The sequence below is a fragment of the Vidua macroura genome, unplaced genomic scaffold, assembly GCF_024509145.1.
Source record: "Vidua macroura isolate BioBank_ID:100142 unplaced genomic scaffold, ASM2450914v1 whyUn_scaffold_231, whole genome shotgun sequence".
In the NCBI taxonomy this organism is placed as follows: Eukaryota; Metazoa; Chordata; class Aves; order Passeriformes; family Viduidae; genus Vidua; species Vidua macroura.
The window spans coordinates 1-17,422 of record NW_026530598.1 but is presented as its reverse complement, the minus strand read 5'-3'; the positions used below and the strand labels follow the sequence as shown (position 1 = coordinate 17,422).

Genomic DNA, 17,422 nt, shown 5'->3' with positions numbered 1-17,422 from the left:
AAACAAACCCACACAATAAATATGGGGAGGGGGCTTCAGGCGCGGGGGGGGCGCGGGGGGCAGCGGGGGGGGTCCAGCGCCGGGGGGGTCCCGGGGGGGCACAGGCAGCGGAAGGAGCCGGGGGTGTTGAGGCAGCGCCCGGGGCGGCACGGCGGGGGCACCCCCAAACACTCGTCCACGTCTGGGGGGGCGAAATTTGGGGTTTTATGGGGGGATTTGGGGTTTTTAGGGGGAGATTTGGGGTTAAAAGGGGTGGATTTGGGGTTTTTAAGGGGAGATTTGGGGTTTTAGGGGGAGATTTGGGGTTTTTAGGGGGGATTTTTGGGTTTTAGGGGGAAATTTGGGGTTAAAAGGGGGGATTTGGGGTTTTTAAGGGGAGATTTGGGGTTAAAGGGGGAGATTTGGGGTTTTAGGGGGAAATTTGGGGTTAAAAGGGGGGATTTGGGGTTTTTTAAGGGGAGATTTGGGGTTAAAGGGGGAGATTTGGGGTTTTAGGGGGAAATTTGGGGTTAAAAGGGGGGATTTGGGGTTAAAAGGGGGGATTTGGGGTTAAAAGGGTGGGATTTGGGGTTTTAGGGGGAAATTTGGGTGGCATTTAGGGGGAAATTGGGAATTGGGGCTGGGGGGAAACCCCCGAACTCTTGTCCACGTCTTGGGGGGGGGCAAAATTTGGGAATAAAAGGGGGAATTGGAGTTCAGGAATTTGGGGAGGGGGTCTCAGGAATTTTTTGGGGAGGGGTCTCAGGATTTTGGGGTTTTTCAAGGGTTTGGAGCTCTCAAATTTTTTTTTTTTTTTTCCCCCAATATTTCAGGTTTTTTTCAGGGATTTTGGGGCTCTCAAGATTTGGGGTTTTTGGAGAAATTTGGGGAGGGGTCTCAGGGATTTTTTGGGGACTGGTCTCGGGATTTTCAGGGTTTTTTCAGGAGTTTGGCGCTCTCAAAATCTGTTTTTTTTTCAATATTTGGGGCTTTTTCCAGGGATTTTGAGATTATTTTTCAGGGATTTTGGGGCCCTCAAGATTTGTGTTTTTTCCCAGGGATTTGGGGGATTTGGGGGATTTTGGGGAGGGGTCTCTGGTGGATTTTGGGGGGGGTCTCACCGAGGCAGTCGAGGCGGGGCGGGGTCCAGGTGGAAGCCGGGGTCGCAGGCGCAGGTGAAGGCGTCGCCCACGCGGACGCAGCGCCCGTGGGTGCAGCCGCTCAGGACCCCGCACTCCTCCTCCCGCGCCCCTAAAGTGGGGAGGGGGCTTCAGACCCCCAGAAAAAAAAACACAAAACCCCCCCAAAAAACCCAAAAACCTGAAAAAAAACACCCAAAAACCAAAAAAAACCACCCAAACGATCACCACCAAAATCAACTCAAATTAATTCTCCTCCCCCTCTTCCAGAAATTCCTTCTGTGTCCCTAAAGTGGGGAGGGGGCTTCAGACCCCCACAAAAAAAAAAAAAAAAACAAAAAATCCCAAAAACTGAAAAAAACACCTAAAAACCAAAAAAACCCCACCCACCACCCAAATGATCCCCACCAAAATAAACTCAAATTAATTCTCCTCCCCCTCTTCCAGAAATTCCTCCTGTGTCCCTAAAGTGGGGAGGGGGCTTCAGACCCCCACCAAAAAAAACCAAAAAAACCCCAAAAAACTGAAAAACACCCCAAAAACCGAAAAAAAAAACCCACCCACCAAAAAAAAAAAAATTAATTCTCCTCCCCCTCTTCTAGGATTTCCTTCTGTGTCCCTAAATTGGGGAGGGGGCTTCAGATCCCCCCCAGAAAAAAAAAAAAAAAAAAAAAAAAGCCCCACAAAAAAACCCCAAAACTGAAAAAAAAACCACCCAAAAGCTTCCCCAAAAAAAACCAAAAAATCCCTCCCCCCCAACCCCCCCCAAATCCCCAAAACCTCCCAAAAATCCCCCCAAAAATCCCCCCAAAAATCCCCAAAAAAATCCCCAAAACTCCCAAAACCCCCCCAAAAACGCAAACCTCACCTTCCTCCTCCTCCTCCTCCTCCTCCTCCTCGGGGGTCCCGTGGGGTTGGAAGTTCCAGGGGGGGCCCCCTCGGGGGTCCGGGGGGGGGTCCGGGGGCTCAAATCGGGGCCCCCTCCCCCGGGGGTCCCCAAAATCCTCGTAGCGCGGGGGGAGGGGCGGCGGGGGAGGGGCGTAAAGGGGGTCCCCCACCCCTCCCCCACCCCCCCGGGGGTCGTAGCCCAACCCCGCCCCCCCAAAAGGGTAGGGGTCGTAATGGGGGTGCAGCCCCCCAAAATATTCGGGGGGGCCCCCGTAGGGGAGGGGCCCGAATTGGGGGGGGGCGAAATTGGGGGGAGGGGGGAAATTGGGGGAGGGGTCGTAGAGGGGGGGGAGCTGGGGGGGGGCGAAGTTCGGGGGTCTCAGGACGTTGCAGAGGAGCTCGAAGTCGTCTGGGGGGGGAGGGAAAAAGTGGGGGTTGGGGGGGGACCCCGAAATTTGGGGAGGGGTCCCGAACTTGGGGGGATTTTGGGGGTTTTTTTTTTGGGTGTTTTGGGGGGGGTTGAGGTTCGGGAGGTCCTAATTATGGGGGGGGGTCTCCAGTGTCCCCCATGCCAGGGGTTTACCCCCTCCCCCTCCTCTTTAGGACCCCTCCCCAGTGCTCCCAGTACCCTTTACTGGTCCCAGTCCCAGCCCCTTCCCCGGTTTCGGGGCTGGATTTGGGGGTCCCGGCAATGAATTTGGGGGGGATCCCGGGGGGTCTCACCGGAGCGGGGGGCGGGGTCCGGGTGTGCCCATCCCGGGGGTCCCCCATCCTTTGAGCCCCCTCCCATCACCTCCCAGTGCTCCCAGTACCCGTACTGGTCCCAGTTCCACCTTCGTTCCAGCCCCTTCCCCGCCCCCTTCCCCGGTTTGGGGATGGATTTGGGGGTCCCGGGGCTGGATTTGGGGGGGTCCCGGGGGTCTCACCGGAGTGGGGGGCGCGGGGCAGAGCGCGAACTCCATGCCCCCATCCCGGGGTTCCCCCATCCCCCCAGTGCTCCCAGTACCCTTTACTGGTCCCAGTCCCACCCCCCCCGGTTCGGGGCTGGATTTGGGGGTCCCTGCAGTGAATTGGGGGGGGGAGGGTCCCGGGGGTCTCACCGGAGCGGGGTCCGGGTGTGCCCATCCCGGGGATCCCCCATCCTTTGAGCCCCCTCCCCTCACCTCCCAGTGCTCCCAGTACCCGTACTGGTCCCAGTTCCACCTTCGTTCCAGCCCATTCCCCGCCCCCTCCCCCGGTTTGGGGATGGATTTGGGGGTCCCGGGGCTGGATTTGGGGGGGGTCCCGGGGGTCTCCACCGGAGCGGGGGGCGGGGTCCGGGTGTGCCCATCCCGGGGTTCCAAATCCCCCCAGTGCAGTGCTCCCAGTACCCATACTGGTCCCAGTCCCACCCCCCCGGTTTCGGGGCTGGATTTGGGGATCCCGGCAGAGAATTTGGGGGGGGGGGTCCCGGGGGTCTCACCGGAGTGGGGGGCGGGGCAGAGCGCGCACTCCATGCCCCACGCCTGCCCGTACAGGCAGCAGCACTCGGTGTAGGTCACCTGCGCCGCGCGCCGGGGCCGCCCGCACACCAGGTCCGGCCCCCACCTCCTGCCAGCACACGGCCACCGACCCCTCTGGGGGGGGCAGAATTTGGGGAGGGGTCTTTAATCTGGGGGTGCCGAACCCCAAAAATTCACCCCCGTTATGGGAAACCCCAAAAATCGCCGTTAATGGGGACGCCAGGTAACCCCAAAACCTCAGGTGAGCTCTGCCAGCACACGGCACCGACCCCTCTGGGGGGAGGGGGGGCAGAATTTGGGGAGGGGTCTTAATCTGGGGGTGCCGAGCCCCAAAAATTCACCCCCGTTATGGGAAACCCCAAAACTCGCCGTTAATGGGGACGCCAGGTAACCCCAAAACCTCAGGTGAGCCCAAAACCTCAGGTGAGCTCTGCCGGCACATGGCCAGCGACCCCTCTGGGGGGGCAGAATTTGGGGAGGGGTCTTAATCTGGGGGTGCCGAACCCCCAAAATTGATTCCTGTTATAAAACCCCTCCAAACCTCCCAAATCAGGGGCCCCTCACCCTCGGGACGCCCCCAGTCTCCCCCAAAACCCCCTTAAAAACCCCTCCTAACCCCCCTAAAACCCCTCCTAACCCCACTAAAACCCCTCCTAACCCCTTTGTACTCCCCAAAATCCCCTCTAATCCCCCCAAACCAGGGTCCCCTCACCCCCCCCCCCGATATCGGGGACCCCCAGGCCTCCCCCAAAACCCCTCCTGACCCCACTAAAACCTCTCCTAACCCCAGTTAAAACCTCTCCTAACCCCTTTGTACCCCCTAAAACCCCGTCCTAACCCCTTTATGCCCCACTAAAACCCTCCTACCCTAAACCCCCCTTAAAACCCCCCTACCCTTTTACCCCCCAAAATCCCCTCTAATCCCCCCAAACCAGGGTCTCCTCACCCCCCCCCGATATCGGGGACCCCCCAAAACCCACCCGGGCTGGAGTCGTTGGCCACGCAGCGGCGCTGGGAGGGGTCGAGGATGAGCGGGGGGGGGGCAGGAGCACAGGTACGAGCCCACCGTGTTCACACAGAGCCCCCCCAGGCACGGCTCGGCCTCGGCCGCCGCGCACTCGTCGTTGTCTGGGGGGGCAAAACTGGGGTCACGGGGGGGTTTGGGGGGGTTTGGAGCGGTTTTAGGGGGATTTGGGGCGGTTTAAAGGGGGTTTGGGGCGGCTTAGGGGGGATTTGGGGCGGTTCAAAGGGGGTTTGGGGCGGCTTAGGGGGGATTTGGGGCGGTTCAAAGGGGGTTTGGGGCGGCTTAGGGGGGATTTGGGGCGGTTCAAAGGGGGTTTGGGGCGGTTTTGGGGGGGATTTGGGGCGGAGGGGGGATTTGGGGCGGTTCAAAGGGGGTTTGGGGCGGTTTAGGGGGGATTTGGGGCGATTTAAGGGGGTTTGGGGCAGTTTAGGGGGGATTTGGGGCAGTGTAAGGGCGATTTGGGGCGGTTTAGGGGGGGATTTGGGGCAGTTTAGGGGGGGTTTGGGGCGGTTCCAGGGGGTTTGAGGTGGTTTCAGGGGAGATTTGGGGCGGTTTAGGGGGGATTTGGGGCGATTTAAGGGGGTTTGGGGCGGTTTAAGGGGATTTGGGGCAGTTTAAGGGGAATTTGGGGCGGTTTAAGAGGATTTGGGCAGTTTAAGGGGGTTTGGGCCGTTTAAGGCGATTTGAGGCAGTTTAAGGAGGATTTGGGGTGGTTTAGGGGGGATTTGGGCGGTTAAAGGGGGATTTGGGCGGTTTAGGGGGGATTTGGGGCGATTTAAGGGGGTTTGGGGCGGTTTAAGGGGATTTGGGGCAGTTTAAGGGGAATTTGGGGTGGTTTAAGGGGATTTGGGATGTTTAGGGGGGATTTGGGGGGGTCTGGGGGTTTAGCGAGTGTGGAGGGGGATTTAGGAGTGGTTTAGGGGAGGTTAGGAGCACTTTTGGGGGGATTTGGGGCGATTTGGGGAGTTTAGAGCTCGGCTCGACCTCAGGTACAGACAGACACAGACAGGTCCTGGCAGGTACACAGAGACACAGAGAGACATAGACAGGTCCTGGCAGGTACAGAGAGACACAGACACAGACAGGTCCTGGCAAGTACTGGCAGGTCCTGGCAGGTACAGCCAGGTCCCGGCAGGTCTGGCAGGTACAGCCAGGTCCCGGCAGGTACAGACAGACACAGACAGGTACAGACAGGTCCTGGCAGGTACAGAGAGACATAGCCAGGTCCTGGCAGGTACATCCAGGTCCCGGCAGGTACAGACTGATACAGACAGGTACAGCCAGGTCCCGGCAGGTCCCGGCAGGTCCTGGCAGGTACAGACAGACACAGGCAGACACTGACAGACACAACCAGGTCCCGGCAGGCCCTGGCAGGTCCCGGCAGGTCCCGGCAGGTCCTGGCAGGTCCTGGCAGGTCCTGGCAGGTACAGCCAGGCCCTGGCAGGTCCCGGCAGGTCCTGGCAGGTACAGACAGACACAGACAGACACAGCCAGGTCCCGGCAGGTCCCGGCAGGTCCTGGCAGGTACAGCCAGGTCCCGGCAGGTCCCGGCAGGTCCCGGCAGGTCCTGGCAGGTACAGACAGACACAGGCAGACACAGACAGACACAACCAGGTCCCGGCAGGCCCTGGCAGGTGCCGGCAGGTCCTGGCAGGTACAGCCAGGTCCCGGCAGGCCCCGGCAGGTCCTGGCAGGTACAGCCAGGCCCTGGCAGGTCCCGGCAGGTCCTGGCAGGTACAGACAGACACAGACAGACACAGGCAGGTCCCGGCAGGTCCTGGCAGGTACAGCCAGGTCCCGGCAGGTCCCGGCAGGTCCTGGCAGGTGCGCGGTGCTCACCCACGCACTGCAGGTGCTCCTGCTCGAAGTAGAAGCCGCTGGGGCAGAAGCAGCTGAAGGAGGGGGCGGCGTTGACGCAGAGCCCCCCCCGGCAGAGCGCGGGCCCGAACAGCGAGCACTCGTCCACGTCTGGGGGGCACAGGGGCACCCCGAAATCACAGGGGGGACCCCGAAGTGACAGGAGGCACCCCCCTCCCCTCACAAAGCACAGGGACACCCCCAAAAGTGACAGGGACCCCCCCGAAATCACAGGGACACCCCCAAAATCACAGGGACACCCCCCAAAAATCACAGGGACAGCCCCAAAAATCACAGGGACACCCCACCAAAGCACAGGGACAGCCCCAAAAATCACAGGGACCCCCTCCTTAAAATCACAGGGACCCCCCCCCCAAAAAAAATCACAGGGACACCCCGAAAGCATAAGGACACCCCCCCAAAATCACGGGGACCCCCCAAAAGTGACAGGAGACACCCCCCCCAAAGCACAGGGACACCCCCAAAAGTGACAGGGAAACACCTCCCCCAAAAATCACAGGGACACCCCCAAAAGTGACAGGGACACCCCCCAAAATCACAGGGATACCCCAAAAGCACAGGGACACCCCCAAAGTGACACGGACCCCCCCCAGCGGGATGGGGGGGCTCCAGGACCCCCCGCAGGGACAAAGGGGGGGACACGGGCGGGGGTCTCACCTGGGGGGGCCCGGACTCACCTGTGGGGGGGCCCTGGGGGGTCTCGGGGACGCGGCCGGGCCCGTGGGGACACAGGGACAGGTGAGCCTCTGGTGGGGGGGGGGGGGGACACGGGGGGTCAGGGACCCCAAAATTCTGCCCGGGACCCCCCCCCAAATTCTGTTTGTGCTCCCTCCCCTCCCTTCTTTTTCCCACACCCCGAATCTGCCCCAGTCGGTTTTTGGGGGTCACAAATCTGCCCCAAATTTACCCCAAATCCACCTCAAATCTACCCCAAATCCAACCCCAATGCGCCCCAAATCCCCCCCTAAATCCCATCCCAATTCCACCCCAAATCTATCCCAAATCTGCCCCAACCCACCCCAAACCCATCCCAAATCCATCCCAAATCCACCCCCAAATCCACCCCAAATCCCACCCTAAATCCCCCCTAAACCCATCCCCAAATGCTCCCCAAATCCCCCTAAATCCCACCCCAAGTTCAACCCAAATCCCACCCCAAATCCCCTCAAATCCACCCCAAATTGCCTCCTTCTCTTTCTGGGGTATCCCAGGGGTCCCAAATCCCACCCCAAAGGTTTTTGGGTGTCCCTCACCTGTGCCAGGTGTGGGGCAGGGCTGCCCGGGGCACCCCAAATCCCCCCCCAAATCCACCCCATTCCCCAAATCCCACCCCAAAGGTTTTTGGGGTGTCCCAGGGGTCCCAAATCCCACCCCAAAGGTTTTTGGGGTGTCCCTCACCTGTGCCAGGTGTGGGGCAGGGCTGCCCGGGGCACTGAGCCCCCCACGCCCACCCCAGGGTGCAGCAGCACTGCGGGCGGGTCACGTTCGGGGCCAGGACCCCGCAGGCCCTACTGAAACACGAGGCCACCCCAAAATCCCCGGCCGGGGTTTGGGGGAGGATTTCGGGATTTGGGGTCTGATTTGGGGGCTTTGGGGGCTTTGGGGTCTGATTTGGGGGCTGATTTGGGGGGGTTTGGGGTCTGATTTGGGGGTTCTGGGGGTTTGGGGTCTGATTTGGGGAGTTTGGGGTCTGATTTGGGGGCTTTGGGGGCTGATTTGTGGGGTTTGGGGTCTGATTTGGGGGTTCTGTGGGTTTGGGGTCTGATTTGGGGTTCTGTGGGGTTTGGGGTCGGACTGGGGGGTTCTGGGGGATTTGGGGGATCTGTGGGGTGGGGAGGGCCCCGCAGCGCCCCGTGACGGGGTCGAACTCCTGCCGGGAATCGGGGCACAGGCACAGGAAGGAGCCCTCGACGTTCTCGCAGCGCTCGGCCCCCACAAACCCCGCGGAGGGTCTGGCACTCGTCCACGTCTGCGGGGTTGGCATTTGGGTTGGGGATTTGGGGGTTTGGGGTTGGGAATTTGGGGGTTTGGGGTTGGGAATTTGGGGTTGGGAATTTGGGGAGTTTTGGGGTTGGGGATTTGGAATTTGGGGTTGGGGGATTTGGGGGGTTTGGGGTTGGGAATTTGGGATTTGGGGTTGGGGTTGGGGGATATGGGGTTGGGAATTTGGGATTTGGGGTGGAAATGGGAACACAGGGACTGGGCCAGGGTGTCCCCAGATTGGTGGCCGTACCCACGCAGTGGTGGCCATGCCGGGCGGTCTCGTAGCCGAGGTCACAGGGATTGGGATGGGATGGGAACGGGGACACTGGGATGGACGCAGGGACACAGGGACTGGGATTTGAGTGGCCCCAGGACTGGTGGCCATGTCCCGGGGCCGGTGGCCGTACCCACGCAGTGGTGGCCATGCCGGGCGGTCTCGTAGCCGAGGTCACAGGGATTGGGATGGGATGGGAATGGGGACACTGGGACTGGGATTTGAGTGGCCCCAGGACTGGTGGCCATGTCCCAGGGCTGGTAGCCATGTCCCTGGGCCGGTGGCCGTACCCACGCAGTGGTGGCCATGCCGGGCGGTCTCGTAGCCAGGGTCACAGGGATTGGGATGGGAATGGGGACACTGGGATGGGATTTGGGTGTCCCCAGGTCAGTGGCCATGTCCCAGGGCTGGTAGCCATGTCCCTGGGCCGGTGGCCGTACCCACGCAGTGGTGGCCATGCCGGGCGGTCTCGTAGCCGGGGTCGCAGGCGCACTGGAAGGAGCCGGGCAGGTTGTGGCAGGTGGCGTGGGCGCCGCACAGGGTCCCGTTGGAGCACTCGTCCACGTCTGGCACGGGGTGGGACAAGGGGTTGGGGACATCCCGAGGTCCTTGGCCACCGCCGGGGCTGGCCTCTGTCCCCCCGTGTCCCCAGCCCAGTCCCTGCGTCCCCATGTCCCCATCCCCGTTCCCATTCCCAGCCCAGTCCCTGCGTCCCATGTCCCCATCCCCGGTCCTGTTCCCATCCCAGTTCCTGTGTCCCCAGCCCAGTCCCCATATCCCAAATCCTGATCCCATAACCCAAGTCCCCATCCTAATCCCATATCCCATATCTCAAGTCCTTCACCGAGGCAGTTCCACTGTCCCTGGGCCGGAATCCCGGCTGGCACTTGGGCACAATCCCATATCCCAATCCCATATCCCAATCCCATATCCCATATCCCATATCCCATATCCCATATCCCATATCCCATATCCCATATCCCAAATCCCAATCCCAATCCCACATCCCAATCCCAAATCCCTCACGAGGCATTCCCCGCCGTCTCCGGGCCGGAATCCCGGCTGGCACTCGGGCACGCAGCGATAGGAGCCCGGAATGTTCTCGCAGCGCTGCGCCCGCAGAGCCCGGCCCCGTACTCCTGGCACTCGTCCACGTCTGGGATCGGGGACATCGGGATGGGGACATGGGAATGGGGACATCGGGACATTTGAGATGGGGACATCGGGATGGGGACATTGGGATGAGGACATCTGGAACCCCAGGAGCAGCCCCTGGACCATCCCGATCCCTGTGCCCGTCCCAATCCCAATGTCCCAATTCCCATCCCAGTCCCCATATTCCCATATTCCCATATCCCCATTCCCATCCCAATGTCCCCATTCCCATGCCAGTCCCGATATCCCGATATCCCCATTTCCATCCCAGTCCCAATGTCCCCATCCCCATCCCAGTCCTCATATCCCCATATTCCCATATCCCCAATCCCATCCCAGTCCCTAAATCCTCACTCCAGTCCCCATATCCCCAAATCCCCAATGTCTCCATCCCAGTCTCCACATCCCCAGCCCAGTCCCCATATCCCTTTCCCAGTCCCATACCCCAAATCCCAATCCCAATCCCACATCCCAATCCCAAATCCCTCACCGAGGCATTCCTGCCGTCTCCAGGCCGGAATCCCGGCTGACACTCGGGCACAGTGCCATATCCCAATCCCATACCCATATCCCAGTCCTATATCCCATATCCCATATCCCATATCCCATATCCCAAATCCCAAATCCCAAATCCCAATCCCAAATCCCTCACCGAGGCATTCCCCGCCGTCTCCGGGCCGGAATCCCGGCTGGCACTCAGGCACAGTCCTATATCCCATATCCCATATCCCATATCCCATATCCCAATCCAATCCCCAATCCCAAATCCCTCACCGAGGCATTCCCCGCTGTCTCCGGCCGGAATCCCGGCTGGCACTCGGGAACAATCCCATATCCCAATCCCAATCCCCAATCCCAAATCCCTCACCGAGGCATTCCCCGCCGTCTCCGGGCCGGAATCCCGGCTGGCACTCGGGCACGCAGCGATAGGAGCCCGGAATGTTCTCGCAGCGCTGCGCCCCGCAGAGCCCGGCCCCGTACTCCTGGCACTCGTCCACGTCTGGGATCCGGGACATCGGGATGGGGACATGGGAATGGGGACAGGGGAAAATTCCCAAATTCCCACCCCATATCCCACATTCCCACCCCATATCCCACACCCCCACCCCATATCTCCGAATCCCATCCCATATGCCACATTCCCACCCCATATCCCCCAATCCCAGCCCCATTCTCACATTCCCATCCATATCCCACATCCCCACCCCATATCCACATCCCCACCCATATCCCTGAATCCCAGCCCCATTCCCACATCCCCACCCCATATCCCTGAATCCCAGCCCCATATCCCTGAATCCCGGCCCCATTCCCACATTCCCACCCCATATCCCACATCCCCACCCCAAATCCCACATTCCCACCCCATATCCCAAATTCCACCCCATATCCCACGTCCCCACCCCATATCCCACATCCCCACCCCATATCCCAAATCCCGGCCCCATATCCCAAACTCCCACCCCATATCCCAAATTCCCACCCCATATCCCACGTCCCCACCCCATATCCCACATTCCCACCCCATATCCCAAACTCCCACCCCATATCCCACATTCCCACCCCATATCCCTGAATCCCAGCCCCATACCCAAATCCCACCCCATATCCCCCAATCCCGGCCCCATTCCCACCCCACATCCCCCATCCCCACCCCCCAGCCCCGCTGCCGGTGCCGGTGCCGGTGCCGGTGCCTCACCGCGGCACTCGGCCTTGGCGTCGTCGGTGCGGAACCCGCCGGGCACTGGCACTGGAAGGAGCCGTCGGTGTTGAGGCAGCGCCCGCCGGCGCAGACGGCCCCGCGCTGGCACTCGTCCCACGTCTGGGGACATCGGGATCGGGATTTGGGATTGGGATTTGGGATGTGGAATTTGGGGTATAGGATTTGGGGTTTGGGGTTTGGGGTTTGGGGTTGGGATTTGGACATGGAACCCGTCGGCGCAGACGGCCCCGCGCTGGCACTCGCCCACGTCTGGGGACATCGGGATCGGGATTTGGGATTTGGGATATGGGGTATGGGATTTGGGATATGGAACGTGCAGACGGCCCCCGCGCTGGCACTCGTCCACATCTGGGTTGGGGACATCGGGATTGGGATGACCATGGGGACACCGGGACTGGGACAACCCTGGGGACACCAGACTGGGATGGTGACACCGGGACTGGGATGGGGATGAGGACACCGGGACTGGGACAACCCTGGGGACACCAGGACTGGGATGGTGACACCGGGACTGGGATGGGGATGAGGACACCGGGACTGGGACAATCCTGGGGACACCAGGACTGGGATGGTGACAACAGGACTGGGATGGTGACACCAGGACTGGGACAATCCTGGGGACACCAGGACTGGGATGACCATGGTGACACCAGGACTGGGATGATGACACCAGGACTGGGATGGTGACACCAAAACTGGGACAACCCTGGGGACACCGCGACTGGAGATACAAACACCACAACCAGCACAACCCCAAACCCCCAAACCCCACCCCAACCCCAAACCCCCCCACCACCGCCACCACCACCCCCCCCGAGGTGCCACCAGGCTGTCCCCAGGCGTGTCACCCACCGGCGCAGGCGGTGCGTCGGCGGTGCCGGCGTAGCCGTCGGCGCAGAGGCAGCGGAAGGAGCCGGCCGTGTTGACGCACTCGCCGTGCGGGAAGCAGAAGTCGCCCTCCAGGCACTCGTTGACATCTGCGGGGCCACCAGAAGGTCACCGAGGGGTGGTGGCACCGCCGGGGTGTCCCCGAGGGGGTCCCCGCTCACCCTGGCAGGCGGTGGCGCCGGCGGTGGCGCGGTAGCCGCGGTGGCACTCGCAGCGGAAGGAGCCGGCGGTGTTGAGGCAGCGGCCGTGGGGGGCGCAGGGGGAGCCCCCCGCGCACTCGTCCACGTCTGGGGGGACATCGGGGACACCAGGGGGACATTGGGGTCACCGGGGGGGATGTGGGGACACCAGGGGGGACATGGGGACAGGAGTTATGGGTCCCCGAGTCCCCCAGGCCATGGTGACCCCGTAACAGAGTGACCACAAGTCATGGTCATGCCAGGGTGTGGTGACCCCGAGCGCTCGTCCACGTCTGGGGGGACATCGGGGACACCGGGGGGACATCGGGGACACCGGGGGGGACCAGGGGGTGGTGGCCACAGGAGTTACGGGGTCCCCGAGTCCCCCGAGCCTTGGTGGCCTCATGGAACTGTGACCCCAAATCATGGTGACCCCGTGGGGTGGTGACCCCTGCACTGCTCTAGGGGGTTCCTGGTGCCACAGGTGATGCTGAGGTGACACGGGTGACACGGGTGACACAGGTGACACAGGTGACACGGGTGACACAGGTGACACAGGTGACACAGGTGACACAAGTGACACAGGTGACACGGGTGACACGGGTGACACAGGTGATGCTGAGGTGACACAGGTGACACGGATGTGTGACACAGTGACACCGGTGACACGGGTGACACGGGTGACACAGGTGATACGGGTGACACAGGTGACACGGGTGACACGGGTACCTGCGCAGCGCCCCTGGCGCAGGCGGAAGCCGTCGGGGCAGGGCTGGCAGCGGAAGGAGCCCGGGGTGTTGACGCACTCCTGGCCGGGACACGCCAGGTGGTTCTCGCACTCGTCGATGTCTGAGGGGACACCGGGGGGGACCCCGAGCCGTGGTGACCCCGTGACACTGACCACAGGCCATGGTCACCCCGTAAGAGTGACCACAGGTCATGGTGACCCCACAACAGTGACCACAGGTCATGGTGACCCCGTAACAGTGACCACAGGCCATGGTCACCCCGTAAGAGTGACCACAGGTCATGGTGACCCCACAACAGTGACCACAGGCCATGGTCACCCCGTAAGAGTGACCACAGGTCATGGTGACCCCACAACAGTGACCACAGGCCATGGTCACCCCGTAAGAGTGACCACAGGTCATGGTGACCCCATAACAGTGACCACAGGTCATGGTGACCTCATAACAGTGACCACAGGTCATGGTCACCCTGTAAGAGTGACCACAGGTCATGGTGACCCCACAACAGTGACCACAGGTCATGGTGACCCCACAACAGTGACCACAGGTCATGGTGACCCCATCACAGAGTGACCACAGGCCATGGAGACCCCACGGGGTGGTGACCCCAAGGATCACTGACCCCACAGCACAGAGCCCCCGCCCCAGTCCATCCCAGTCCCTCCAGTTCCCTCCCAGTTTATCCCAATCCCCTCCCAGTCCATCCCAGTCCCTCCCATCCCTCCCAGTCCCTCCCAGTCTCTCCAGTTCCCTCCCAGTCCATCCCAGTCCCTCCCAGTCCCTCCCAGTCCATCCCAGTTCCCCCCAGTCCCTCCCAGTTCCCCCCAGTCCCTCCCAGTGCCCCCACTCACCCTGGCAGGGCTGGTCGCCCCCGAGCCCCCGGTAGCCCCCCGGGCACACGCACTGGTAGCCGCCGGGCCGGTTCTCGCAGCGCCCGTGGGCGCAGGGCGGGGGGCTCTGCGCGCACTCGTCGACGTCTGGGGGGCACAGGTGGGCACAGGTGAGGGCAAAGGTGGGCACAGGTGTGCCCAGGTGTGGTTTGGGGGGGCACAGGTGGGGTTTGGGTTGCGCCCAGGTGTGCCCAGGTGATCACAGGTGTGCCCAGGTGTGCCCAGTGTGGTTTTGGGGGCACAGCTGGGGTTTGGGGTGTGCCCAGATATGCCCAGGTGTGGTTTGGAGGGCAGAAATAGGGTTTGGAGTGCACCCAGGTGTGCCCAGGTGTGGTTTGGGGGGGCACAGGTGGGGTTTGGGTTGCGCCCAGGTGTGCCCAGGTGATCACAGGTGTGCCCAGGTGTGCCCAGGTGTGGTTTGGGGGGCACAGGTGGGTTTTGGGGTACACCCAGCTGTGCCCAGCTGTGCCCAGGTGTGGTTTGGGGGGCACAGGTGGGTTTTGGGGTGTGCCCAGCTGTGCCCAGGTGTGCCCAGGTGTGCCGCTGACCTCGGCACTCGGTGCCCGCGGGCTCGGAGGTGAAGCCGGGGCCGCAGAGGCACCGGAAGCTCCCCACGGAATTCTCGCAGCGCCCCGGGGAGCAGGGCGGGGGCACCTGGCGGCACTCGTCGATGTCTGGGGGCACAGGTGAGCTCAGGTGAGCTCAGGTGTGCACAGGTGAGGGACAGGTAGAGCATGAACCCCCCCAGGACCCACCCAGGAACCCTTTAAAGACCCTAAAGCCCCCCATATCCTCCCAGGACCCCCCCAAAATCCCCCCAAAGACCCCTCAGGACCCGCCGAGCCCCCTCCCCTATTCACCCATGCAATGGGTGCCCCCAAAACTCCCCCAAATCCCCTCAACCCCCCCCCAAAAAACTCTCCCAAATCCTCCCCAAAAACTCCCCAAATCCCCTCAACCCCCCCCAAAAAACTCCCCCAAAACCCCCTAAAATCCCCCCAATTCCTCCCCTAAATCCCCCAATTCCCCCCAAAAACTCCCCCAAATCCTCCCCAAAAACTCCCCCAATTCCTCCCCTAAATCCCCCCAAATCCTCCCCAAAATCCCCCAAATCCTCCCCAAAATCCCCCCAATTCCCCCCAAAATCCCCCCAAATCCCCCCAAAATCCCCCTTAGGACCCCCCCAGGACCCCCCGGACCCCTCCCACTCACCCACGCAGTGCGTGCCCTGGGGGCTCAGCCAGAAGCCCCCCAAAATCCCCCCCAAATCCCCCCAAAACTCCCCCAAATCCCCCTAAAACCTCCAAAATCCCCCCAAATTCCGCTAGGACCCCCCCAGGACCCCCCGGACCCCTCCCCACTCACCCACGCAGTGCGTGCCCTGGGGGCTCAGCCAGAAGCCCCCCCGGCACAGGCAGGTGTAGCCCCCTCCCCCCCGGGGCACGCAGCGCCCGGGGCCGCACACGGAGGGGTCGCGCTGGCACGGGGACACTGCGGGGATTTCGGGGGGTCTTAGGGGATTTTGGGGGTATTTTGGGGGAATTTGGGGGAAATTAAGAGATTTTTAGGGGATTTTTAGGGGATTTTTTGGGGATTTTTAGGGGATTTTTATAGGATTTGGGGGGATTTTGGGGGAATTTAGGGGATTTAGGGGATTTTTAGGGGAATTTATGGGATTTTTAGGGGATTTTTATAGGATTTTGGGGGAATTTGGGGGAATTTAGGGGATTTAGGGGATTTTTAGGGGATTTTTAGGGGATTTTTAGGGGAATTTTATAGGATTTGGGGGGATTTAGGGGATTTCTAGGGGATTTTTATAGGGTCTTGGGGGATTTGGGGAGATTTTAGCGGATTTTGGGGAATTTTTAGGGGGATTTTATGGGATTTTGGGGGATTTTTAGGGGATTCTGTCGGATTTAGGGGAAATTCGGCAATTTGGGGATCGGGGTTGCGCTGGCACGGGGACATTGCGGGATTGGAGGAATTTATGGGATTTTGGGGAATTTGGGGTCAGGAATTGGGACTGGGGACACAAAGACAGACCAGGACCCCCTCTCAGAGCCCCCAAACTCCCCCCAAATCCCCCCAAACCTCCCCAAATCTCCCCAGAGCCCCGCCAAATCCCCCCAAAATCCCCCCAAAATCTCCCCAAATCCCCATAACCCCCCTAAATCCCTCCCCCCAAATTTCCCCAAATCTCCCCCAAACTCCTTTAAGACTCCCCCAAATCAATCCCTCCCCCCAAATTTCCCCAAATCTCCCCCAAACTCCTTTAAGACTCCCCCAAATCCCCCCAAACTCCCCCCAACCTCCCCAAATTTCCCCAAACCCCCCGAATTTCCCCAAATCGCCCCAAACTCCCCCCAAAATCCCCCCAAAATCTCCCCAAAATCCCCATAACCCCCCTAAACCCCCCCCAAACCTCCCCAAATCCCCCCCAAACCCCCTAAACCTCCCAAATCCCCCCAGGTCCCCCCCAAAATTCCCCAAATCTCCCCCAAACTCCTTTAAGACTCCCCCCAATCCCCCTAAACCACCCCAAATCTCCCCAAACTTCTCCCAAACCCCCCCAAATCTCCCCAAATTCCCCCAAACCCCCCCAAAACCTCCCCCCCAAACCCCCCCAAGCCCCTCCCCCATCTCACCTGGCTCCGGGGGGGGCAGGGTGGGCAGGGCCCCCCCAAAGTCGGGGCTGGGCCGGGGCACCACGATCACCTCGGGGCCGGGGGGGGGCGGCGGGGGCGGCCGGGGGGGTCCCGGCCTGGGGGGGCTCCGGGGCTGGGGGGGGGGGGAGAAAAAAAATGGGGGGGTCAGGGGTTAAATTTGGGGGGTTTAGGAGGGGCTTTGGGGGCAATTTGGGGGGGATAGGAGGGGCTTTGGGGGCAATTTGGGGGGGTTAGGAGGGGTTTTAGGGGAGTTAGGAGGGGCTTTGGGGAATTTGGGGGGGTTTAGGAGGGGTTTGTGGTGTTTAGGAGGGGTTTTGGGGGGAATTTGGGGGGTTTAGGAGGGGCTTTGGGGGAATTTGGGGGGGTTAGGAGGGGTTTTAGGGGAGTTAGGAGGGGTTTTTGGGGGAATTTGGGGGGGTTAGGAGGGGTTTTGGGGGAATTAGGAGGGGTTTGTGGTGTTTAGGAGGGGTTTTGGGGGAATTTGGGGGGTTTAGGAGGGGTTTTG

The 17,422-nt window shown here is 61.3% G+C and overlaps 1 protein-coding gene across 1 annotated transcript; it reads right to left on the bottom strand.

Moving 5' to 3' along the window:
• Positions 1-35: 35 nt before the first annotated feature.
• On the bottom strand, positions 36-16,990 carry LOC128802967 (latent-transforming growth factor beta-binding protein 4-like; the record flags this gene model as incomplete). Its single annotated transcript, XM_053969529.1, is given in 26 exon segments — positions 36-181; positions 1,101-1,116; positions 1,118-1,247; positions 1,527-1,582; positions 1,982-2,415; positions 3,469-3,583; positions 3,585-3,622; positions 4,489-4,549; positions 4,551-4,636; positions 6,372-6,500; positions 7,088-7,156; positions 7,809-8,343; positions 8,345-8,379; positions 9,108-9,237; positions 9,697-9,782; positions 9,785-9,823; positions 10,691-10,822; positions 11,522-11,644; positions 11,755-11,893; positions 12,398-12,522; positions 12,595-12,720; positions 13,342-13,461; positions 14,213-14,338; positions 14,800-14,925; positions 15,617-15,742; positions 16,897-16,990. Coding segments are annotated over 26 exon segments (3,342 nt in total), but the record flags the coding sequence as incomplete, so codon positions are not given.
• Positions 16,991-17,422: the final 432 nt, after the last annotated feature.